The sequence below is a fragment of the Orbicella franksi genome, chromosome 7 (assembly GCF_964199315.1).
Source record: "Orbicella franksi chromosome 7, jaOrbFran1.1, whole genome shotgun sequence".
NCBI lineage: Eukaryota > Metazoa > Cnidaria > Anthozoa > Scleractinia > Merulinidae > Orbicella > Orbicella franksi.
Window position 1 is genome coordinate 10,418,423 of NC_138151.1, and position 26,779 is coordinate 10,445,201.

At 38.5% G+C, this 26,779-nt stretch overlaps 1 protein-coding gene across 1 annotated transcript; it reads left to right on the forward strand.

The window, feature by feature from the left end:
* The first annotated feature begins 5,520 nt into the window (after positions 1 to 5,520).
* LOC145491634 (5-hydroxytryptamine receptor 1B-like) lies at positions 5,521 to 7,255 on the forward strand. The gene has a single exon (XM_081470846.1). It carries the CDS (start codon positions 5,716 to 5,718, stop codon positions 6,808 to 6,810), a length of 1,095 nt encoding a protein of 364 aa, XP_081326972.1. The 5' UTR covers positions 5,521 to 5,715; the 3' UTR covers positions 6,811 to 7,255.
* The last annotated feature ends 19,524 nt before the right edge of the window (positions 7,256 to 26,779 follow it).

Genomic DNA, 26,779 nt, shown 5'->3' on the forward strand with positions numbered 1-26,779 from the left:
TTGTTTCCGGCTCGAACTCGAAAACGAAACAAGAAAAAAATGAAGTAGTAAGCTTCGAACTGTCCGACTGACACAATTAATTTTAACTTGTCTGTAGTAAAAACCGAATGGACCTTAGCACAAACTTAAAACAGACTTAATGTAAATGACAGTAGCCCATTTCCGAGTTGCCTTAATTAAGCCTCTGTATCAAAGCGAGGCCTGGTGCACAACCATCCATATGAAAATGAATTTAATTTGCATGTGAATGAAATCTCATTTTCATACGAAAGGAAGCGCACCGGCATGCTTTGAGAAAGGAGCTAAAGATAACACGGAAATGGCTTTTAATACCCTAATTTTCTAAAAATACGATTTTTTTTTTTAAATAACTAGTGAAGAATTAACCTACTGTACGCAATGTCCCAAGTCGATTATTTTATTCGAAGGAAATCGAAAATTGAAATAAATCTCAGCAAAAAGAAAACCAAACCATTTGAGTCCGAATTTCAGATATAGGTTCGTCCAGTCGTTCGATGGATAAGTGACAAAAAGAAAAAAAAACGGTGACCCGGGAAGCCAAGGAAGGATTGATAAACGCCACGGCCATTTTGGGTTTACAACAGGTGTTTTTAGTTCCCAGTCTTCCCGTGAATATCACATCATTGTTATACTCACGGGAAGATTGGGAACTAAGCAACTGTTGTGGACACAAACCTTTCAAGAGGACTCTACATGATTAAACCGGCTTCGAGGAAAACAATTAATGGTCAGTAATACAAAAGAACATCAAAGTATGTGACCGCCAAGCTCGACACAGAGAAGAACGTATAAATGTACTTTATATACAAACCTACGGCTGGGAGGAAAAGCTGGCAGTTTTCATGCTACCTAGGTTTCAAGGATCGCTACAAAGTACCAAAACTTTAATCTTGAAGCCAGATGAGAGATTTACGTGAATTTATCGGAGCACTTTACGAAGGCGCGTGTGTTAGTTACTCGCTGGAGTATTTTCAAAATTTCCTGAACTTTAAGCGGTAGTTAGTTTTGAAAACCTCGTGGGCAGACAAATTTTATTATTGTTTTAAATTAAGGGACATTTATACTTTCTATTCATGTAGTTCAGCAGTTTTAAACAGGTGCCACATTTTTAAAACGTGCCTTCAAAGGAGAGCTATTTTTGCGTTTGGTTCAAAACTCGATTTAACGGGAAGAAAATCTTCTTTTAACCGTTGAAGGAACAACATTGAATTATAATTGCAATATGGCTAAACAAACTGCTATGATATATCTCTAGTTCAAAAAAAAGAACTGGGACTTTTGAGCGAATATTAGTTTTTTTAGAGCGCCGGCAATATGTGCTATTTTTCCAGTTTCGGCAGGCATGCAACTTGTGTCGAGCGGACCGAACTTCAATCAATCCTAGAAAAATTTAATTAGAATTTTTCATCAAATAAAACTCATTTTAGTGATTGATCAGGTAAGGGCTTCGAAATCCCAGCTTATGAGAAAAATCGAATTTTCGAAGTAAAATCAGTGGTTGGCTTTTACGGAGACAGCCTCTTAAGTTTGTTAGCATCAAAAGTACTCGGAACTTCGCGTTTCTATGGAACACTACCCGAAAATTATAATGCGAGATATCATAAGCTTTGCTATAGCAAAGTGGGCTCGTGAAAAACTCCAGTTCCTTCTTTCGTGATTTTATTGTATGGTTTCCATGCCCTTGCAATATATTATGCCAAACTTGAGTCCACGAAAAATCAATTGAGCGGTGTAACTTTTATTTCGATAACAGAAGATTGGATAAAGAACCGATTCATTATATGGCTTGTGTTTGTAGCTGATATGACGCACGCTGCAATTGGCTTATTCTGGGCCATTATTCTCCCGTAATGACCACAGGTCGATTACGGGACTGCAAAAAGCCAAAGCAAAAGCTATTAAATAAAAAGAGAAAAGAAAAACATTGTTTCTTTTAGGGAAAATGTAGCAGCTGAAAAATACGAGTGACGAGGAACACTCTGAGGAAATTACCCTGACGAACTACTTTCGTCAACGTAACGAGAAAAAGAAGCCCTGTAATAGATTATTTATTAACTTCGAACGTTCCGTTTTTACCGAAAGAGTCTCAAGCCTTAGCCTTCCCGTATTGTTGTAAAGACCTCACTCTCGGTTAATGAGTAGTTCTGAAAAAGTTAGATACAGTCTAGAAAAAGATTTTGAAATTATTACACAGAGCTGAATGTATAAATAGACTGTTACCACATAGTGTTGTCTTACTTTAATTATTTATACAGTGCCACGGAACTTTGGAAAAGTGATGACACCTGGTGCACGTGCTGCATCGGTGCGAATGATTACTATTAACTGTCCAGAACGTTGTCTCTGCCAAAATTGTCGTCTAACTAATAAAAAAAACAACAACAACTTAAGATTGCAACTTGATTAAGTAGAAAGGTGCAATGATAGTGTGGCTTTTTTCTTAAATCACCCAATCTTAAGAAACCCAATTGGATCCTTATATATCGAAGTAATAAGGTCAAAAAAAAGTGATACAGACCAGGCCGTAACCGGGGGCTTTACAATCCATATTATTTGAAAAAATACAACAGTGTACTTGAAAAACGTAGCAAATTTAACAACAAAAAACTAAAACTCGACAGACTAATCGAAGAGGCCGAATTCCACGAAAACAACATAATTCGTTATCGCAGCCGATCGGTTACCTGAGCTAGAAGTATTAGTAGCGCAATTAATTAAATGAAGATAATTAAAGAATTGAATGGTGTAATAAAATAATTCTTAATGTAGTAAAAAGATTAAAAGGCTAAATTATTACCACTGGCCGAAAACTATGGCATACACGTATGCCGCTATTGTAAAAGAAGTTTGAATTCCGCACACTCTGTAAATGTGCAATTCGCCAAACACAAAGTTTTACAGAAAAGAGCAATTTTTCAAAAAATCTTTGGAGAATTTTTAAATGCAAATTGTCTGCTACTTTTCATTTACACACTTAGTTCAAAGTGACAAGTATTGTTGACGCTGTAGGAAGTTGCCATTACTTGAAGGATGCAGCGACCCTTCAAATGCAAACAATGGACTACTTGGAATTTCCAGCCCATTTGTTCTAATTTCCACTTCAAATAAATCATTGACAAATGTTTCAGTGATTTAATAAAAGATTATCATTCATCTTAAGTAAGAGTAATTTTGGACATAAATTACTAATGCAATATACTAATTTTTTCCGGAAAATGATGTTCCTGATAAACCAATATATTTAGCTTTGGTTTGGAACTGAATTTCTATATAAGTTGAACGTAGTGAGTCGAGGAATCACAGAACATTGTGTCAGGAGCGTTCTTGGTGAGTATTTCAAAATTATCATCACCCTAAGTAAAAAAGTGTCAGCGCACTAAATCTTAAGTAAGATGGGAATGTCACATCTTGTCACCCATTACTGCAATCTTTCTTAGAACGATATCTTTTTGAAGTTAAGGTTCTCTAATTCTCTTTCTTTCCCTTCATTTTCTCGTCGAAATTAAAAGGAAAAAAGACAGCATCACAAGAAGCACTGCTCAGGTGTCAACGGTCAGATACAAGATTTCGGACACATGTTACAAATTCAAAACCATATGAACTATCTGGAGTTTGGTTTCGTTCATTTTCTTTTACATTAAATTAACTACGTCAAGGGATCACAGAATTGAGTCAGAAACGTTCCAGAGGGTCATAAAGTGTCAGCATTTTAAATCAGAAGAAAGAATATCACTACGGTACGAGAAATCTGTAAACGGCCTAAGAGACTCTCCAAAACGAAAATGCTCATTATTTCCAATTTCTTTTCATGATTTTCATTGCACAGAAAGAGAACATAGGAAACATGTTAGGCAAATTTAAAAAAAAAAAAACTGCAGATTCAGAGCTACTGTATAATTTCAGTTATATTTTTACCGACGGCTTCGTAAACCGAATTTATCGGTCTTAGCTTAATTAATCAGTCCTTACAAATCGAATGGAACCTCGAGGCAATATTGAAAATTTTGTACAGTATTGCTTAACGCACCTCAAATGGTTCAGTGACAGTGAATGTTATCTGACAAATGTTAAATGTTATTGAATCTTTTGTAATTTTGCTGTAAATTAAATTACTTTTGTTTTCTTTTTTTTAAGTTAAACTCTTGCCCCCGCCTCGATTAATTCTGGAACTAGTTCCGGGGCAAACAATTCTTGTATATAATTCTTACATAAGAAAATAAAAGAAAATTAACGTTCACAAAGTTCAAGTATCTTTCAGTGGCAATGTCAATGTTAAGAATGCGGATAATTGTATTTCATTTCACGTAAATCTGAAGCTGGAACAATTTTTAACTATAACTATCACGTCAATGTTCTTAAGCTGCTTCCCTTACAATTATATTCATGATTATTTCCATACTCTACTTGCACTTAAACGATATGAAGTTTGTCATTATTTACAGTATAGTGTGTGTGTGTGTCTATTGACATCTAGCTTGGAATAACAGAATCGAGTGAGAAACGTTAACCGTGAGATGGTCATTATTAATTTGACTCTAGTAACGTGTTAGCAAACTAAGCCATAACAAACATTACTTGGTAGAAATATCATAGGAGTAAAAGAGTGCCCCATGAACAAGCAACAAGAACATATCATAGGCAACCTGGGCTATAAATATTAAAGCTATTTGTCTTGAGAATTTTCACAAGAATCTCCATTTACACAATCAATATTGAAAGCTGCAACCTTTGTTGGCGCTATAGGCCACACACGAAGTGACTCGACAACTCTCTAAACTGATTGAACCACTTTGAATTTATGATTCAGTTGTCCTGATTGCATGATTGGTTCGATCTTCATTCAAATCAATTTCTTTCCGGGCCTAGATACACCAATTCCTTTGGGTTAGCTGACGCAAAAGCTACAATAGCGAAAAATGCAGGCAGAAAAACTCCCATTCGAAAGGGAAATGCTTATTATACCTTTATTACAAGGAACTGATCGATCAGAAACTAGGGCAAACAGTCAGTGCTACTCGAAGCAGAACATTAATATGCAGCATGCAGGTGCATTTAAATATTCTATGTTCATCAGAATTATGGCCTGTTAGCCCCCAGCCCTCACCACCTCCACTTAAAAAAATCATATGTGACAAAATGTAACATGTGAAGTATATATGAAATAATTCATATTTGAACTGCGGTTGTAGATGAAAGTGAAGAATTAATGATCATCGTAGTAAATTTTCCAATTTAAGCAATTGGAAAAAAGAAGCCTGAAAAAAATCAGGGCTTCAACGGGAAGCCCTGATTGTTTTTGTTTTTTTTTGTTTTTCAGGCTTCTTCTTTCCAATTGCTTAAATTGGAAAATTTACTGCGATGATCATTCTTCACTTTCTTTTAAAATGTAACATGTGACGTTTACCTTCTCTTGAGTCGTTTCATTGACAACTGGTCATGAGTCCCTTAAGAATATGGTTTACTTTCAAGTAAGAGAGACAAGTTAGTTCCATTGGACGCGAAGCAAGTAACATCAACTTTCTCTAAAGATAATTATACCTGTTTTAATTCTACTCGTCATAGGATTGATTGAAGGAATCGCAGACAGACGTAGGAGCTGAAATTGACGACCATACGTGATCGAAAGAGGTGTGGTTGGTTATTTAAAGTCCCCTGCATCTAAACGAAAGATATTCTTCAAGCATTTACAGCGGCATGGGCCTGGATAACAACCAAACAACTATAAGTTTATCCAGATCGACGTATTGTCCCCTGGAACCACCGCACATATCATGGGAGGTCGGTGGTTCAGCTTTTCACGTGATTATAGGCCTAATAACGGTCATGGCTTCATTCCCCACCATTATTTTGAACGCATTGATAGTCTTAGCTATAAAGCAAAGAAGAGAGCTGCAAAAACCCTCAAACATTCTGTTGTCAAGCCTGGCCGTCTCGGATCTTCTCGTTGGCGTTATAGTTATGCCGACATGTGCCACAATTGATTTCTTTACATTACGCCAAGTTTCGTTTGAGTATACCTGTATGTTAAATCTGGTGATTATTCACTTCATGCCTTTACTATTCACAGCTACTTTTCATCACTTGACTATCATTGCTTGGGAGAGGTACGTGGCGGTACAAAAATGGATGGACTATAAGCGTATCATCTCAAATGGACGCCTCAAAAAAATAGCGTTAGGTACCTGGCTCTCTGCGCTCTTCCTAACGGCTGCATACGTTTCTATTAGAATGGCCGTTGTGGACCGAAGAATTTTGAATAACTTTTTGGCCATGTGGTTTACTGTAGAAACTGTTTGTTTATTTCTTGTTGCACTCTTTTACCGAAAGGTTTACCTTGGAATACGCAATCGGAAACTGAATGAAATCTCTCAAATCGACGTTCTAATGAAAGCAAAACTGGAGTCCAAAGTTGCCAAGACAACTGGTTTATTAACAGCTGCAGTAATATCCTCATTTATCCCAATATTTCTTTTTGCTATCTTAGGAAACGTTGTGCCACTTCTTCGTACAAATGCCGCCGTGCGGTTTACACAGTTGGTGACGCAGTTGAACTCTCTATTCAATCCACTACTTTACTGTTATAGAGACCACCGTTTTAGGAAGGCTATTCGAGAACTGCTAAGGATGAAAAAGCCTCAAGAAACAAAGTCAGCAGTTGGTGCCGCTCAATTTTTCAGGCCAAAGGATCCATTTATGTCGTCAGAGCGGCACATAGAGGGAAAACATACCCAACGCTTGACAAGATCAGTATCTTGCAATCTAACTGAAGATTTATATTCTATTCAATGAACACCCAGTGTGGTTATGTTTAAAAAGTCTTTCTCCGTCCCCACGCTTGATACATGCAGCAGCTCCTTAGATGGCTTACATCTGCAGCAGCCTTCATCCATCGTGGAAACAAAGTCCATGATCCATGGTGAAAGCTGCGCGCGGTGTTAAGTGGGGTAAGACAATCCTGAAGGTAACGGAAATGTAACCAAGTCTGAAAAAAAAAGACCGTGAAATAAATACATCGTTATGGAGATCCTGTGATTCCAACAAGTCTCCGTAAAGTTGCCAACCGCCACGCATGATGGAACTGTTCGAAGACCAGAAACGGTGACAACGAGTATCACGGCGCCATATAAAGCATCTCTGAACAGCGACTTGACTTGAGACAGGATTTTGAAAACTGAAAGTAACTGGCTAGACGGCAGTACAAAGATTTCAGTCATTTGGGATTCAGTACCCAATTGAATCATAACCATCTAATGTCTCTCTTTAATTGTCTGGGATAATTAAGTCCAGTCGTTCTCTTTGTACATTGTATCCGTGTTTCGAATTCTATTTTGAAATCCTGCGATCCATAGACTGTGAGCAGTTACTGTTTAATGCCCTCGTGAATCGTCGAATGAGAAACGATTTTCGCACAAAAGTGGAGTAAGCAATATCTTAACTCCGTCTAGGTTAGGAAAAACTGCATAGTTTCATTAAACTAAGGTGGAAATTAAGAGGAGCCATACAATAGTATTATATTACCCCCATGTCATGAGGGGGTCCGCTTATCCATAATTGGGTGCAGGAATCTCAGCTATTACTTTATTTTTTCCGCGACTTCTGCAATCAGTCCGGATTTCAATTTATTTCTGAGCTATTAGGAATTCTGCAGATCTCAGGTGTCAGCTATAAGTTGAACTTTAGCCAGTTCTCAGATATCAGTTAAACTCCTTGCGAAACCTATAAAAATGGCTCAAGAATACAGTGAAAACAACTTCATAATTTCTTGGTAAAACTATGAAAGTTAACTCTTCTGAAGGCTCTTCTGTATACGGAAAAATTCCGTCCATTGCTGATATTGAAAAGCATACATTTTTGAATCATAGATCCAGTATTGTACGTTTGTAAATACCTTAATTGTATATACCGCTTTTCAATTGAGCGTCTATCTAAAGTAATTTGGTTTTTGTTCTGGTTTTACTAAGGATTGTTATTGCCTAAGTAGTCTAAATGGTTACACATTGGTTTGGCATTGGCTTTACGACACTATTCGAAAACCGCTCTATATTTAAAAGGAGATTCCAAAAGAAAGTTTCAAGAAAAAAAGTAATCTGTAAACTTTACGCTAAAACCCTTTCACAGAAACCGGTAATTTTTTTTAAATATGTGTCATTCAGAAATGGGCGAAGCTCCTGGAGGTTTTACGCTGAAGGCTCAGTTTATGTCTTTGGGTAATATCTTAGGTGTTGACCGAAGTCATACCGAATTAGCTATCGAACCCATATATTCGTTTTATTTGATCTGGAAAGAGGTGGGACATTTTCAGGAAGATTTTTAACCGACAATGCTTTTCCAGCAAGCAAAGAGGCCGAAAATTTATTCGCTCCAGAAAAAAAACAGTATCAATTCGTTGTGATCCGCAGCTGTTTTTTTTTTTGCTTGAACCATTGATAATAGGAGTGCAATTTACTAAATAAAGGTGATTAAACAATCTACAGGTGTAAATAAGTAATTTAAATTAAAACGTGATACAAATTGCCATTTTTTAATGTCTCTAGGTAATCTTGAACAGGGCTGAAAGTGTAAATAAACTAGACACCACATAGTGTTGTCTGGCGTCAATTATTTTCATACAACCAGGAAATTTTGAGGAAAATTGGTGCACATGTTGCATCAGTACGAGGGATTACTTTTAAATGTCGGGAAATTGTGTCTTTTTCCAATTTGTTCCATCTACATCTATATACGTAATCTGCAAAGGGATTTACCCATCATTGCAGATGTAAAAGAGGAAGAAAGGAAATAAACGTAACTAAATCACCATTAAGATGAAAAAGAGACGAGACTGGCCCTGAATGACTCAACACTTAGTTGCTTTATTACTTCAGCAGGAAGTGACTTCCACTCGGTTATGGTTCTTGCATAAAAACTGAATTTGTAAGGATTGCTCGCGGGGTTAAATGTGTGAATCTCATGGGGTAGTACTGTCTATTTATACCCTGCTTGGTTTTAACATATTCAGGAATCTGGTGGGTTATCTTCCCATTGACAGCTTTGTACATCATGGTGACTCTGGCTTCCTTTCAACGCTGTTCCAGAGAGGAGCACTGTAGCTCGATCAGCAGACGAGTCACAGACCCCGGTGTTCGATCATAACAGCGTTTCCCTAACCAAGCGGCTCGTCGTTGCACACCTTCGATGTCATTGATTTGCTTTTGTGCATGCGGATCCCACACACTGTTTGCATATTCAAGATGGGGTCTTACTAATGAATAATAGGCTTTTTTAATCTTTGCGGAGCAACGATGCATGCTCCTTCTGATAAATCCAAGAGAACGGTTATCCTTGCCGATAATGCTAGTAACATGAGTATTCCACTTGAGACAGTTCCACACCTAAGTATTTAGAGTGTTGCACTGGCTGAAGTAACGAGCCATTGGTTGTCATGATGGGTAACTTAGCGGCTGGTGCTAACGTACTACTGTTAGGATGGTGCACTTACCTTCATTAAACGCCATCTGCCGATCAAACGCCCAGCGGCAAAACTCATTTAGGTCACTTTGCAAAGCCTTAGCATCCTGAATATTGTCAGCCACTCCAAACAAACACTGTCAAACACTGTTCTCTGCGAAAAGTCCCAGATTTCCATTAATAAAACCACCGATATCATTGATGTACAATAGGAATACAAGTGGACCCAGATCTGACCCTGAGGAGATACATGCCCAAAATGTGGTCGAAGTTTAACCTCACAGGACACCTCCTTGGGGTTAATATCCAAAACTCGGACGGAAAACGATCATTGAAGCTAAAACGTTAGCATTTTACACAAGTTTGCATAAGGACCTTGTGTGTGGACTCTTAGGAAAATAGGCCAACCCTATTTTCCAAGTCTGCTTCAGTCTCTTAGGCAGAAGCTCTTAAATTACAACCAGTTAAAAAGAACAGATGGGGCCACATATAAGTGAACATAAATCGGAATTTTAAAAGAAGGTTGATGAGATCTGACGTATATTTGATGACATCCAGGTTGAAAAATAGCCAGAAGATATAAGATTATAACATACAAAATGCATGTGATGGTGGTGTCAGTTTGCGCTGGAGTTGGTGAGGCAGTGTTGGTTGGTGATGTTGGTGGTGGGTGATTCTAGTGACGGTTGGTGGTGTTGGTGATGGTGTTGTTGTTGGTGGTGATGGTGGTCGTAGTGAGAGTGGTGATTGGTTGTGGTAGTGGGTGCTGGTGGTGGGTGGTGTTGTTGTTGTTGTTGTTGTTATTGGTCATGGTGGTTGTGGTTAGAGTAATGGTTGTTACTTGGGTGCTGGTGCTGGTGCTGGTGCTGGTGCTGGTGGGCATGGGCGGGTGGTGTTGGTGGTGTTGATGGTGTTGTTGTTGGTGGTGTTGTTGGTGGTGGTGCTGGTGCTGGTGCTGGTGCTGGTGCTGGTGGTGCTGGTGGTGCTGGTGGTGCTGGTGGTGCTGGTGGTGCTGGTGGTGCTGGTGGTGCTGGTGGTGCTGGTGGTGCTGGTGGTGCTGGTGGCGCTGGTGGTGCTGGTGGTGCTGGTGGTGAGAATGGTGATTGGAAGTGGTTGTGGATGCTGGCGGTAGTGGTCAGAGAACAGTTAAAAATAAGATTCAAAAAACATAACAAAATAGAATAATGGAAACAGATTAGTGAGATACGCGAATAACACTCCGAATTCTATGTTGTAAAATGCAAAACAAAAGGTTTTAAAATACCGTACGTGATAAAGTAAGATATGAAATTAAAAATAAAACGTGTTTCTTTGCAATTTAAACTTTAAAAGACAGGATGTTTACAAAAAAAATTGATCAGAATAACAATTGAAAAGACGTTAGTGCAATACAGGCTGATTTTGATAGAAGTCTTATCGAGACAGGCTTTACACAGAATGAAAATTTAAAAAGGCTATCGTACACTGAAAGGATAAGGATGCAAACATGTTATAAGCATATATGTATATTACTCATTTTATAAGATGGACTAACTGTATGAAGAATGTGGAACACGTAAAAAAGACGAACAAATCCGTAAATGAAATCAAGTAGTCCTGTACGTTGCTGTTAGAAGACACAAGGATCAAAAGGTGTCGAAATATTCTGACAGGTATCGATCCAAATCAGCTATCTACCTAATAATGTAATAGTGCTCAGCGGTGACAAATAATTGATTGTTATAAGCCAAGCACGTTGGCGTTGCTGGGGAAAAAAATCACTCTTGGCAGAGGGGGTTCATTGCGAAGTGATCCTCCAGACAAAGCCAAGACCGATATTTTACCAACGAGTTCCCGTGCAAATTCAGTAAACAACAAACTTAAAATCAATCCCGTCCGAAGATTAGGAAAAAAATAGACCAGCAATAAAACCTCCTCTTCGCCGCATCAGTGGTGTTATTTTTCTTGTTTTATTTGTAGGACATCAAAAGAATTTAAATTGCACTTTCCGTCTTGTCTGGATCTTATATGATAAAATCCTGTTCTGGGTTCTCCCAACTCTTTGGAAACGATGGGATGAAAAATAACTACGAAGGGAAAAGAGCTGCGCATGGGTCAAACGCAGGCAACATTTCAACGCTGCTGCAACGTTGCTTTGTATGACGTTTGACCACACATGCTACTTGTCCCTATGTTTAACCACATCTCTCCAGTTATTGGAAGAAAGATGTATGTGTAAATAGTGTTCCCAATTAGTTTTTTAAAAGCTAAATACTCTTTAACACTTACATCATGATAAAGTCTTCCATTCATTTATCTACGTTTTTAATGCGTTTCGCTTGTCAGCTAAGTGGGATTAATCACCCGTCCGTCATATTCATGATTAGTTAGTTAATACATGGGATTTTGCTGTAGTTCTGACATTTCTTGGTTTGAACAATTAATGAAAGATGAATGACCCGATCAAGCAAAGTATAGGTTCGCGTTGAATCATTTCTATACTTTGATTGACATAACATGACGCCTACATCATCGTTACATTCCACGAGTTTACTTCAAGGCAAAACAACTGTCGCAAAGTGGAAGAAATTGTCAATCAGTGGCACGAGTAGGAATGAAGGAATTTCTTGATGTGATAGAGAACTTGTAGCAAAATGATAATGCCACTTCCCCCCCCCCCCCCCCAAAAAAAAACAATCATTAATTAAAAATTTAAGGGTGACCGTCGTGAATAACCTGGGGTTTTTAGTACGTTTTCCTTGTCAACAAAGTGGCATCAATCATCAGTCCGTCATCTTCAGGATAATACTTAAGATTTTGCTGTTTTTCTGACATTTCTCTGTTTGAACAATTGACCCAGGACTGGAATGAATCGATCAAAAACGGTTCAGATTAACCTATATCACGTTTACAAAGGATGAGCTAAAGTTAAGAAACGCCCCGTCAATGAGTGCTTATTGATATGCAAACATTCACAATAGTTACCTCTTCAGTGTTGACTGAATAATATCTACATATGGTTACCAGCACTCCGAGCGATTTTGAACCTAAAATACAAACCTTACTTTCAAGGTTATATCTCTCATATATGAAAAAGAACTTTGAACTCGCTTCAGTGGTTATGTAATTTTACAAAACTTAACAATAAACTTTTTTCCGCTTGAGGTTTCTTAAAGATGATGCTATGACGTCAATGCAAATTGGTTTATCGTGCAGTATTGGCCTTGCAACAAACACTGAACAACAGCGTGCATTTGACCACGAAGTATCTCCTGTTTGCTCGTGCGCCAAAATGGTGAAAGTTATACTGATATTTAACGTCTTTTTGGTTTATTCCTTTCCTATAACAACCGGGAAAAAACTGCCGAATGAGATTAAGGGGTTTTTGCTTCACCACACTGTCGATGCACGGTATTTGCCACAGCGCGACGATAGCAGCGCTTCCAAGGAAGTACACGAGCGGAAACTAGCCCAAGAAAACACGTCTCGTTCGACTTCTGTAGCTTATTATGCTCAAAAACTGTTTCGTCTGACTTACAGATCCGCAAATCCAAAACTTCCTCTTCAAGTGTTCAAGGTGAGAGTTTTCTGTATTTTCATACAAACTAGGCTAATCTAGACGGTTTAAAAGTTTGTAACTTCGTGGAAAAGTTTTGTTACGAGATTTATTCAGGGAGATCGACAAATACTTATACACGTATTATATTGTTAACGTCTGTTTTCGTTAAAGATTGAACCTGAAAATAAAATATCAAACGAAGCGAAGGGAGACATCTGGAAAAGAAGAGTTAAAAGAGAAGCAGGCACACGTTTAGAATGGCCAGTTTTCTCTATGAGATGGACAGACAGGGAATCATTGTAGTTGTATTCAACATCTATGACAGGATATTTGCTTTCATGAATACATCCACCATGATTCCCTGCATGGCCATTTACTTCAAGGCTTTTCATTTTTTCAGTTATGCCTGTAATTGGCTAAATGTAGATGGGTCTGTTGGATAGCATACACGTATAAAGCTGATGTTATATCCAGCAAGATCCCCTCACCTTCTTAGAGGACTGGGATCATGCTAGACACCAAATCGACGTTTAAAAATTCATGTTTTGGTCAACCTCTCATTGGCCCATCGCAAGCATTGTCTATTATAGTCCGTACCTGCTGAGAGTGATCACATGTGACTTTGTGATTTTATGGTAATCAATAGAAAAAAACCCACTTTTAGCAAGGATTATACAGCTGTTTCGAGTATGGTTGTCACACAAAAGCGTAATGGCGTACGCGGCAATGCCGAAAGAAATTATAAGAAGTCTTAGTTTGCTAAGGTTGATCGAGGTTCATGGTGTTTCAGCCTGACCGAAAAAAATACATATATATAATAAATACTTTTATCTGTGATTTCTTCTTCCTTCTTCCCGTGTATTTCGATCAAACACTAGTAGACCTTCTCTACCCATGATATTTTTCGCATTACCGCGTACAGGGCAACCTTCCTCGAAATGGCTTTACTCTCCCTACTGTCATCGTCAGTATCTAATTGCAACCGTGTATAATTTCATAAAGAGAAAACAGAATATTTGTTCACTTGAAATAATTCTCTTTTTTTCTTAAGAATGTAACTCAAATGAGTTTGAGTGTGGCATAGGCCGATGTATTCCAGCTCGCTGGAGGTGTGATGGTCTGGAAGACTGTGCAGACGAATCTGATGAACAAGGATGTTGTAAGTGGCATAATTGCAGGCAGAAGCGAACGTAATACAGGGTTAGAAAATACAGACAATCAGAATACAGAAAAGCCGTCGTATATTTGACGGTATTACTCCCAACCTTCCCATCGTTGATGAATTGATTCTGTTAAATTGGCCACTGCATTTTCTATGGCATGTTATAAAATAGTTATTCAACACTTTCTCGTGGTATACCATGGAATATTCCACTTATCACTGGGATTTTGTTGGTATAAGGCACACTCGCGTAAAATCTAGTTTGTATACCGAGAAAATACAACTGACTCGCAGGATATTCCATGGTATACCACTCAAGAGCGTTCCATATAAAACTAGTATTTGTTATACACCTTTTAAGAAGCACTCACCATTGAGTGTTTTTATATGACGTCAAGACAGCCATATTGGTGCCCCAAAACAATTTTGTGAGAGTTGAACTATTTTCTTACGTAAACACTTTCTTTTGTTGCAATAAATTTTCATGGCTGCTGACTAGGCGAAACCGCTTTAAAAAAAAAGCAACAAAGTAAGTTTTTTGCCCGAAAGGATGTTACTGACAAATAAATGATAAATGACCCATGCAATCTAGAGCGAGGTATCGTGCGTTTTGACGGTTATAATTTAAAAAGTTGATGGTTTGCGGTGTTTCGCGAAAACGCTTTTCCCAATAGTGCACAACATTGATTCACAGTAGCAACATAACGCAATGTACTTAACAACATAAATGAAAGGCCACATTTTATGAGGGGTTCATGCATGCCATCAGGTGCGAAAGAAATAGATAGGCAAATTCTGTAGAAATATCAATTTGAGAAATCTATATTTTATTCTTGGAGAATATTGATCTTTTTTTACAGGAAAAAAAATTGTATAGACTTTAATTTATGTAAGAACTTATGTAGCTTCTGACGATTGAGGGACGAATTAGTTAGAAATTACTATTGTGATGGCATTATGGAGAGGCTCGCGGGTTGTCATGGGACGTTTAGGGACTATTTAGGCTTTTGGCGGAAGACTTTATTGTAGGTTAGGCAGTCTTCGCGGTTGACCTCTTGTTTTATTATTATTAACCTTTTGTTATAACATCTTTTAGGTATAATTGTGAATGTTCTACCTTATTGATTTTGTACCCTTTCCTCGGGGTGCCGTGCTGCTGCATTAGATGGCCACATCTAAAGGGTGCTTTTTAAGCGGTTTTTCGTATCAGGCGTGGTTCAAGTTCTAATTGCTAGAACCAATAGTTGTAATTTGCAAGGATATAGATTATAAGTTAATAAAGATGGTGAATTTTTTCGCGATATAGATTATGTTGTAAGACGGAATACATCTATATCAGATAAGTGACTGCCGCATCCTCCATAAACTATTCACATAGAATGTCTCGTGTTAGTGTAGTAAGAATCACTTTATGTTCTCCAAATCCACCCGTCCAATTATAAAAGGGAGTTCAGTTAAGCAAACCACGGACGACGGCGGCAACGAAAACGCCACCAAAAAAAAAATATTTAATGAGCAAAACAATGGCGGTACACGTGCGTTATAGATCCTTCTACATTTCTTTGCCGTCCTCTGCAAAACAACAAAGTTAAATGACAAAGTTCTGCGTAGTAATAAATTCCCACTGGGAGCCCTCACTCCCAAACGCCCCAGGCAAGGATAAGATATGGGAAGAAGCGAGCCCGGAGGCGAAAAGGAGCGGGAGCTAGCTAGGATGGCGACAATGGTCATCGCTGGGGGGAGGGACGCCAAGCTAACGACTGGCGAACGTTTTAACGAAAAGAGAATTAAACAGGCCAAAACAGGCCTATTTATACAAAACCTGTGTGAAACAGAACACCCAGGAGACTACGAGCGTGCGGGGATTTTTATCCTTGAATCCCGGAGAGATTTGGGGCGTACGAGATGGCCCCAATATGAGAATATTTTTCGTATTTTGAACGCTAGCGTTACATATTTAGCTTGAGCAAGTTCTAAGACCAATAGGCACACTAAACAGATCTAGACAATCACGAAATTCCAAGATAAAATATAAATTCGTTTTTTTACTTGAAGTTGTCCTCGGGGTCGGCTGCAAACTGTAGTTCATAAAGTGAGCCTTTTGGTTGACAACTACACTAATGCAAATTACTCGATTTCAAGCTTTAATCTTTTTGCGAACAGTCAGAAGAGCACTCTTGAGTGAAAGTGATGAGAAAGATGTTCACAATTTATTATACATGCTACTCTATCAGTTACGGAACAAATCAAAGCTAGTTATTTAAATGCTGACATTTACTGTACAGTTGTCAATACGAAGTCACAGACAAGGGTAATCTAATACTGGACGTAGTCATATCTGTATTTGTTAGGAAAATCTCTTCAGTGGTTTTAAATTTTCTCTGCAGCCATTCCCCTTACCACCGAATCCACAGAAACAACACAGGAACCTCATTCTACAGGTGCACGTGGTTCAGTCCTTTCAATAGGTGCACTGCGGGGTATCCAAGGAGGACTTACTGCATTTGTTTTCCTTATTATTATTATAGTGTGTTTCTGCTATTTTTGCAGAATGCCGTCTATGCGTAAGTATTTTTTATTTGTAGCTCTTACATCGGGAAATTTTCCTTACAGTTTGCCGCCTGGCTTTATCAAGCCCGCAAGATATGCTGTGTAGAAAAAGAAGTCTGCATAAGAGCCAAAAGTGGCTCATCAGGCTCGGGCGTACCTTCAGTTTCCGTAACATGAAGCGACTAGGAGTATCTTAAGTCTCGCCTGGACGGGATACTAACCAATCACAAGGTTATCCCCTAAATTAAATTCGCCGGTACCCATTCGTGCATTTGGATGGAGAGAGCCGTTAGAGTAACTTGAATTGCCCGAAAAGATAACAAAATGTCTCTGGCAAGGGCTCAAGCCTAGACCGGTCGATCCGGAGTTGAAAGCAGTAAATACGAGGCCACCGCGCATCCCCAAGTGCTATGTCTGAGCATTTTTATAGCTGTATCGTCTCTACTTTCTGTACTTTCTGTAATATATTGCTTATTGTTTGAAGAGTACACATAGTTTCCGTCTATTACAACGAATGCAATATTCCCAAGACACTTGTGCTACAATTAAGAAGATTTTTGTAAACAACGACAGCTATTATACCTTTAGAGCTAACCTCCATTACTCTCAGGGCCTTTCTTTTGATTACGTTTGATGCCGATCACGCTGTGACGACTAAATTGGCTTAATTATTTTGATTTATTCAAGGTGACGGGTACAGCGAAGCCAATGGTTATCGCAGGTAAGTTCACTCTGTTTATAACGAGTGAAAGAGCAGCTAGAGGGAGCTATAGCACTGAGTTATCAGATTGTGCAGATAAACAGTCCTTCCGTTGGTCGTTCGGTCGGCCGTTAATACGTAAACTTTCAGTGGTAATTTCGGTGACCAGTGTTTTCCGCGAGAGGGACGAAATTCACACGACAAAATGGAGTTGGAGTTGCGTTTGGATTTTGCCACATTTGATACATTCATTTGATGCATGAATTTGTCCCAGTCTGCGTACATAACACATTCTGTAATTTTTTTTTTTTTTTTTTTTTTTTTTTTTTTTGTGGTACTGGCTTTTAGCCAGTAGTAACCATAATGCCATTAGATTCGTTAGTGAGTGAGATTATCCGTGACTTTTCTGATCTCACGAGGCGAGGCAGAAAATACCTCGAGGTTTGCTCGAGTTCTTTTGATCGATTTTATCACCTTTAAAACACGAGTTTTAATGAACATAACTACTTTTACTGTTTAAAATTGGTTTCGTTGAGTTTGATATCATTGCTGGAGTGAACTTGAAAATTACGAATTTACTAGCAGAAACATAGCTTTACGGAGCATTACGAATGACTACGATCTCTAACCGCTGACTGCACGTAGGACATTGTAGACTCGTTTTCCCACGCTCCTCGAGATGATGCGACTTGCTGAGTAGACAAAGTTTTCTCTTTTCTTTCTAATACAACCAAGGCACAGCTATGACCGAATGTGCCAAAATATTGTTCTCGAAGAATCTTGTAGGATTTTGAGCAGTTTCCGAAAGGTTTTGATTGGAAATACGATTGTTAAGTGCCTTGAAAGCGGCTATCGAGCAAACATTTTAAAAATGCAAATTTGCAAATTGATGTTTATTTCATGTTTTCATACTATACGGAACTTAATGTAATGTTTGTTCTATTACAAATACTTGTTGCAGTTACAGACAGGATCGATTATAAAACGCTCTGCTGGCAAAAAGCTCTCTGAATCAGACCGATATAAAGATCGTTCACATAATTTCTTCATTTCTGGATTCTTTCAGTATTAAATACCGACAAATCAGGAATGTTTGCTTCACATGTTTAAAGAAGAGTAAGTTCTAAGTCTGTTCACCATCGTTTAAGCTTAACAGGATAATATCTCTATACTATCTCTTAGGGATGTCATTGGTTTTATAAAAAGCTTCTAGGAAGTTAGAGTTATTGACGTCGCCGTCCTGAAGGAAAATTACACAACTTTAAGCATTTTGTCTTTAGCGACAGATGGGACACGCGAACGTTTCCCGCGTCCACTGCCGTTCCCGTCTTGGCCTTCCCGTTCTTGCATCCTATAAAGGCCCCTAATGTTGCTCACTCAACGATGCAGAGGACATTAATGTCAAACACGTGCACTCAAATTTTAAAACAATACTTCGCAGCAAGACCAAAACTCCGAAACTCTTTGTTTGCACCATTGTGGTTATTCACTATATCCAGTAACCACATGTCCTCGTGAGAGTCTTTTTTTGTTTAAGAACTTATTACTTTATCACTCGCACACCCGGTTTCAGACGTATTTCCGGCTGACACTTACCCCCGCCGAAAATAATGCTTTCTGTGTTTGGAGGCTACTTTATCAGTAGTTACAATCAAAAGATAAGTAATCGTTGTAAATGTTATATCGTGTCACCCAAAATACAAACTCTTCAAAACTTTTTTTCCACCCTTGTCATATGTATCATTCGAAAATTCTTGAGTTTTTTTTAGCAGTTTAAGCTAAAATTAAGGGTGTTTTTAGCAGGTCACACGGTTGCTACAGCAACCTATTGTATCAATAACGATAACTGTGTGCTCACCAGTGATTGGACAGTTTCGAGACCATATTAGTAGTATCAACTGAAATTCGTGGAAAGTGCTGGAAACTGTTTTGGGTTACCTTAACCTTTACCCTGAAGATGACATCATGTCGAAAACGTCTTTCTGCTCTTTTGATCTTTTAAACATTTTTAGCCTGGCTAATTAAACATTTTGATAGAAATATGTTTTAGGTCTTATCGAGAAGTACTGTGACCAGGCCTGAGATATATTTATCATTATTATCCAGAAGAAATTAAATTAACTTTTCAATTTTATTTCATCTCATTGACAAAACTGGGTTTTTAATGCAAATGATTGGAACTGTGAATTGTCGAGAGGTTTGAAATAGGTCATTATGCATAATTAACTAATGTGGAGAGACGTTTTACAATTGCACGTGTCGGGGTAATCTAGCAATTGCATATATGTAAACAATAGCCTCCATTTGACGCGAAAATATGCTAGGAAATTTGTCCGCGGACATTATCTGTTCTGAGAAGCAAACAGTGTTCCCAGAAACAAACAGTCTTCCGAGAGCGTAGCTCGAAGAAAACTGTGAGCTTCGAGGAACAGATAATGTGCAAGGACAAATATCCGAGCATATTTTCGCGCCAAATGGAGGCTATTGTGTTTACTATCCTGCAAATCTTTTTCGCAACACGCGCAGTTTTGAAAATTGGGGAATGTTCTCGGATATTCCCCAGTTCTAGATGTGAAATATTCGGTCACGTGACGTGCTTAGACCAATTGCGCGACCAATTGAGCGAAGATATTTGATGGATTATAGGTATACGTACCCTGTCAGACTAGAGTAGTCGACTGTCCAATGGTAGCAATACTCTGCTAGGTCTCAGGCCTCTCGTGATCGTAGATTAACAATAAATTACCACATTCTTGTAGGAACCTTGGTACAGCCAGTCCAGCGTATGTTGACGCCAGACAGTATTTATCAGTTACTCCTGTAAGAAGACAGGTATGCATGGAAGACAGAAAATGTTACTGATCTTGTAGAACGTGCAATTCACTCATCTTAGCTTTGCAATCAATTTACAAGCAGACTATGGTTTAAGGCAATGTTTATATGCTTGTATTGGGTAAGATAGCTTCTTCTAGTTACCACACGTTGTTGCATATTGTAATGAAACTGATATAGTGATTGCACGAGCTATGATGCGCGTGCTAAGAGGTATAACGGTTGTATTTGAATGTATACTCGCAAGAGTTCTAAGACTAAGAGACGGTTATATGGCGAGTACGGGTTGCGCAATGTACTCGTAATACAGCGTATATAAGGGACTCACGTTATGGAGTGGCCTGTGTGTGTTAGTAGACTTGCCATGTACAAGTAAGCTAAACGTTGAGAGTCGAGTAATAAAACCGTTGGCTATTGGACTCCTTGACTGGAAGTTGTTGTCGCCCGCGCGCGTTACAATATAATACTGGTACACACCGTTATGTTTTTAACTACTTGATGATGCGTCTATAAAAACATACCCAATTCAAGACTAGAGTGCAAAATTTATACCCCATCTGAGGCCAAAATGGCTAAAGTTAATACCCATTATCTGACCAAAACGGCTAAAAAACATACCCTCTGGGGCTGCACATACCTGTATAGTGTTCATGTGACGTCATCAAATTCTCAAATTCAAAACTAAAGAACGCCCGTAAAAGTTTTATCCTCATCAGGCATGAGAGGTACTAAATTTATATCTGTTCACAACTTTCCAGCTCAATAGCGTCCCTCGTTTGGAAACCAGTGCATTTTGAATCTCGGTGTTATGGCAGTGCGTGATATGAAGCTAGGATCGCGTTTGTCGAAAAATATACACTTATCGCGTGACTCTTAGCCGTTTTAGGAGTTAAAGTATTAGGAAAAGTGCTTGTGTAAATGTTTTTTTGGTTCGGTTCAGATAATCAGTTGTCTAAATAGCCAAGTAAGTTACAGATGTTTACACTATTTTCCGGCCGCCATATTGGAGGACTAAGGAGGTCCTCCAACATGGCGGCTCCATACTAGGCTCTGTAATTTTGCGCGGAACATTTCGACGAATATCTCAACTTTGGGACAACGCCCACAACTTAGACTTGGAAACTGCCTTTTTTATTTATTACCTATAATATCACAATTTCTTGACTTTATCCACTGAATGGTTTCTGATTCAATTTTGTATTGCCTGACAATGCACACACTCTATAGCCCATATAAGGGAGTGCTTCCTCCCGGGCTTACGGAGTTGTTTGCTGTCTGCATTTGTCGCAGCCCTGTGTTGTTCTGACTAGGATTAAAACCCGTCACCTCCTGAATATTGACATTTACAGCCGATGTAACAAGAATTGATTTTCAGAAATTAAATGACGGAATTCACACCTCACAACGCTCTGTCTTGATGTGGAGTAATTGTTAACCTTGGATATAAAGTGTTGTTTTATTGTGTTTAGGAAAACCAGTCAAGATCGCTGAACTATGCAGAATTGTCCTTTAACACCTTGTCCCGACCTGGCCATGGCAAGCAGCCGTCACCCTACTCAGGGACGGATTGCAGGGGGAGGTCGCCTGAGAGGCGACCTCCGGCAACAGGAGGACGACAGGGAGAAGGCAGAGAATTTAAAAAGTCGTGGTGTTAAGGTTTTAATTGCTGTTTTCCACATTCATGCCATCAAAAACCGTCCAATAAGTAAAATTAAGAATCTGCGATATGATAGAAGATTTAGAATTGCTTTAAGTATAAATCTATAAAGCGTTCTATCACGAATGCCGTTCGTTGATCGGCTACGCTACTCACCGCATCTATTCTGTTTTAATGTAAACAACCCTCGCTGAGGTTTGGCTCTGTGTGGTCTTTCATTCGCGCGTTATTCCGAGAAATTTTTCACCCAGTATATGGAAACGGAATGATGATGCCGCTTGGCAAGGGCACCAGCATGGCGACCGTAAAATTAGCACTGAAAAGCATTCGGTTAATCAGATTTGAGCAACTGAGCCTATTTGGCGAATATAGTATAAAACAGGCAGCTATATGTTAGGCCCAGTTCAGACGCCGAACTTTTCATGAGCCGAACTTAATTCGAATTTGGACTGACCCAAATTATTAAAAGGAAACCTGTTGATTCAGACGTCGAACTTAATTCGCCGAACTTTATTTAGTTTTGACTAAATCACATCGAAATGTCAGCGGTTTTCAGGCAAAGTGAAAACTGCTTGGAAATACGTTATAATAATTTATGCATTAGGTTCGGCTCATGAAAAGTTCGACGTCTGAATCAAAGCCGTTCCAAAGCCGAAATTCCCGGGTGAGCTAGGCGGGAAGAACGGCTGGGCCGTTCCAAATTCAAATAACCGTTCTTAATTGATTCAAACGCCGAACTTTTCATGTACTTAATTCAACGTATTTAGTTCGGCTCATGGAAAGTTCGGCGTCTGAACTGAGCCTAATAGTAATTGGACCTCGTGTTATTCAATTCATGGAGTAATTGGGCAAGTAATTTCAAAATTGGACGACCGCGAAGCGCTAGTTCGATTTGAAATAACAAATTTTGGAATTAAAAATGCTTTTGAGAACTTCTTTTTTTGTGAAAATTCATAACTTTTGAAAACTGTAGGAAACATCGCGAAGCCACTGAAGCGCGCGTAATTGACGTGCGAATCACGTGGGTATCCAATTACAGGTAACCAATTACAAAAAGTTTAAATTGGATACCTGTAATTGGACACCTTTGGACACCCACGATTACTTGACAAATAGGCGCGCGGAGAACCAATCACGATCGAGAATTTTGTTATAGGTACTGTTTAGTATGATTGTAATCAGTAGAAAAGAGAACAGACGTCTGGTGAATAGATCTTGTTGCCCCCTTCTATTGCGAACCTTGCTTGAAGAATATGTTTGTGTGAAGGCATTGCCCTAGAATGTTTCATAGCGTTAGATAACTATTTGCTGTGTTATTGATTATTCAGCATTCATGTACTTTGTAGTAAGATAATAAAATACTTGCACTTCAAGTAGGTTTATGGAACGGCTTTACAGCGGCAAAATTTATCTGGCGCAGATATTAGGTGTGACTTGAGTTGAACGGCGCACACCTGTAGGTGCTATACGTGTAGCTAATTTTTACATTATGGGATATCCTCTGGTCATTATTAAGAATTCATTTGTTGCTTCCCTGATCTTTGACTCAAGGCTTAGAGAAAGAAAGCTCTATTTCGTAATTTTGTAAGACCTAACCGTTTTACTTATCAAAGTGAGAAAAAGTTGTTAATAGTTTTGTACTGGGTACCGGACTAAGCCTTCAAACCTAAGTGTTCCGGGAGAAAATGTGAAACCCTAAGGGTCCATTTGGAATGAGATGTGCGGATTTATTTTTATTTTCATATTATTATTGTAAAGCGTTCCATGCCAGCAAAAATGTTCCAAACGGAAGTTGGACTTGATGTTAAATATAGATGGACGCTAAGTAGATTATGAAATAGTTCTCAGGTGTTGTTGTGAATCAGAGAAGTAAAAACCAAGCATGTACTTAACTCACAAAAGAGGTTAAAAATAAGAAAATAAAAACAGGGAAATACTAATTAATTGTTTATAAATGTTCCACTCCGTATCAATTCATGGTTTCAATGTGATAGTTCAGCTGGAGAAAATTGGCTGTTGTTTGACTAAGGACCAAGGCAAAGCAATGACAATAACGAAGCAATAACACGAGGAGTCAATATACAGTATAACGTATTGTAAGTAACTGTATGTTCAGCAAGTACTGTAGGTAGAGTATTATATTGTTAGTAATGTAAGTAGCCCATATTGCATGTAATTGTATTTTCTGTAAGTAACTGTATTCAGTATTGTATTGCCAGCATAAGTAACCCGTATTGTAAGTAACGTAAGTATTATTGTTCTGTAAGCAGAGTGGCGCAATGAGACCTGCATTGTAATAATGTTTGTAGAATTTTGTTTTTTAAATTAAAATTATTAAAAATAATAATAATAATAATAATAAACGCGAGGAAAACGGCTCAAAGGGAGTTCAATTTCAATTCCGCGGCGCGTATATGTTATTTGCCGGCTGGGAGGTCCGTATAGTGAAAAACTGTGACCGAGGTCTTGAAAGACTGACGATTGCTATGGTCGAAAAAAAGACTGGTGTCTGAAAACGATTGTCCAGAGATTGACGACCCAGAACACCTACCGCTATGATCGAGATATCGACTCGCAACTGAGAAATGGAAAGGCCTGGTAATAAGAGAGGGATAGTTCACGTATTTTAACATGAAGAAGTATCCCAAGAATTTACTTTGTGATCTAAGATGGCAGCTGATGATCGGAATATAGTCGAGATATCGAGGAATTCCTTGACTCCATGAAACAATGCTTTGACGATTATAGTTAGCCAAATGTTACAAATTTCAACAACTTGCACCTCCATATTCAACAATTTATATTTATGTTCAACAACATATATTTATATTCAACATTTTGTATTTATATTCAACAATACGTATTTTCTTTCAACTTCAACCAAAATTCTTTTCATTCAACAAAAATATTTGTTCCACTTCAACCAAAAATAATTTCATTCAACAACATTATTTGTTCAACTTCAACCCAAATGATTTTCATTCAACAGAAATAATAATTCAGCCTCTACCAAAATCATTTTCATTCAACAACAATATTTGTTCAACTTCAACCACAATTATTTTTATTGAACAATAATAATTATTCAACTTCTATCATGCATAGTGATTTAATAACATACCTTCCTTTATGACAAAGGTTTTGAAAGTTCCCGGACATTCAAAATATCGTCATTCAACAAAATTCCCCGTCCCTCCCCCCGAACGACCCCGAACGTTATCACAAATCGCTAGTGTTTTGGCCACCCAAAACACTGAAAGCGTAAAAGTGATGCAAGTGGAATCATCCATAATTCTGCTCAAAACCCATTTATCTTCTTACGAAACTTTGTCTCAATAAATTAAAGCGTTCTTTAGCTTGATATAAACACAATACGTCTCTGAAAATAGTCGCAATTCATAACAGACTGTCTGATCCGAGTCCGCAGGGATAACGACATACAAAACCGAATTCACGCGCCAAAGATCCTTGTATGAACATGCGCTTGGTACCTATCGATAACCCTTGAAATGCACGTTATTTTAAACGAGAAAGGCGCTTTCTAAACCTCCGACAGTGCGGCGATTAAAATCAACACACGAACGAACGGCCGTCACGCAACATGCAGGTCTCAAGCTGCGACCGACCTCTGTGTATGCTGCCTGTCGGAAATAAACTCTTAGACTTGTTTGTCGCTCTTTCCTTGACCATCCTCCCTAGTATACGTAGATTTTGCCGGCCAACAGTTCTCTATGCCATTAAACAAGCTCTTTGTTTCGGAGGCAAAACCAAAATAAATATAAATAAAGTATAGACAAGGCTAATCTTTGGATATAGGGAAAGTCTTAGGCTTGTTTATTTCTCGCTCTTTCCTTGACCATCCGTCTTATTAGATTTTGCCAGTAAAGCAGTTTTTTTTTCTTCGGAGACACCTATAAAAAAAATGCAAATAAAGTAGACAAGACTAAGTCCTTTGAACACTGGGAAAGTGGGATACCCAAATCCCTAGTGATATGGGTATTCCTTTCCAATATGCTTGTTTGTTATCGTTTCTTTAAGCCAGGGTGGCCAAATCGACTGAAGATATAAAAGGTTTGCTTTGCCTTTGCCTTTGCCTTTTTGTTTTGTTGTCCACACTGTGCGAATTGAAAGCCAAAATACCTAGAGTAGTAGACACGAGTACATGCAATCATAACACCAAAACGCGATGTATTCCTGGAATATTCAAGAGTATTCAAAGATGTACACGTATACAGGCAGGATCCTAATGTAGGATAATTCAAGTGTACTTCGAGTCAAACGTTGTTGAAGATGTCAGAATATCTCGGTTTATTAAAAACTGGATCACTGGTTAATTCAATTCGAGAGCTTCCATAGGCTTGGCTATCATGGGTTACGAGCCATTTTACCATACTCTACAAATATGGTAAACGTTGGCGGGAGTTTTGGGGTTTTTATCTTTTATCTTTAGTTTAGTTTTCAGTTTTTGGGGGGCGTTTTCAATAAAACAATTATTCCACTCGCGCTTGTTGGATATGATATGATTATAGCCAACTCGACTTTACGCGCCTCGTTGGCTATATACCACCTCATGTCCAACACACGCTCGTGGAATAATTATTCAATACGCGGCGTGCGCGGAGTGTGAATTTGGGCCCTGATATATTTGGCTTTCTGCGCAGTGTTACCAGTGTAATATTAACGTGTTTTTTTAGGGACATTGAACACTTAATGACTGATCTCAGCTGAAAGAAATTAGTTTTCTATTCCCTAGAATTTTATGGCATGTAGTCTGTCCACGCACCCCCTATTTTGTCTTGAGTTCGTCGAGATCGCAATCCAAAATATTAACCGTGGGGGAATTGAAAAAGCCCTAACGGAGAGGGGAGGGTG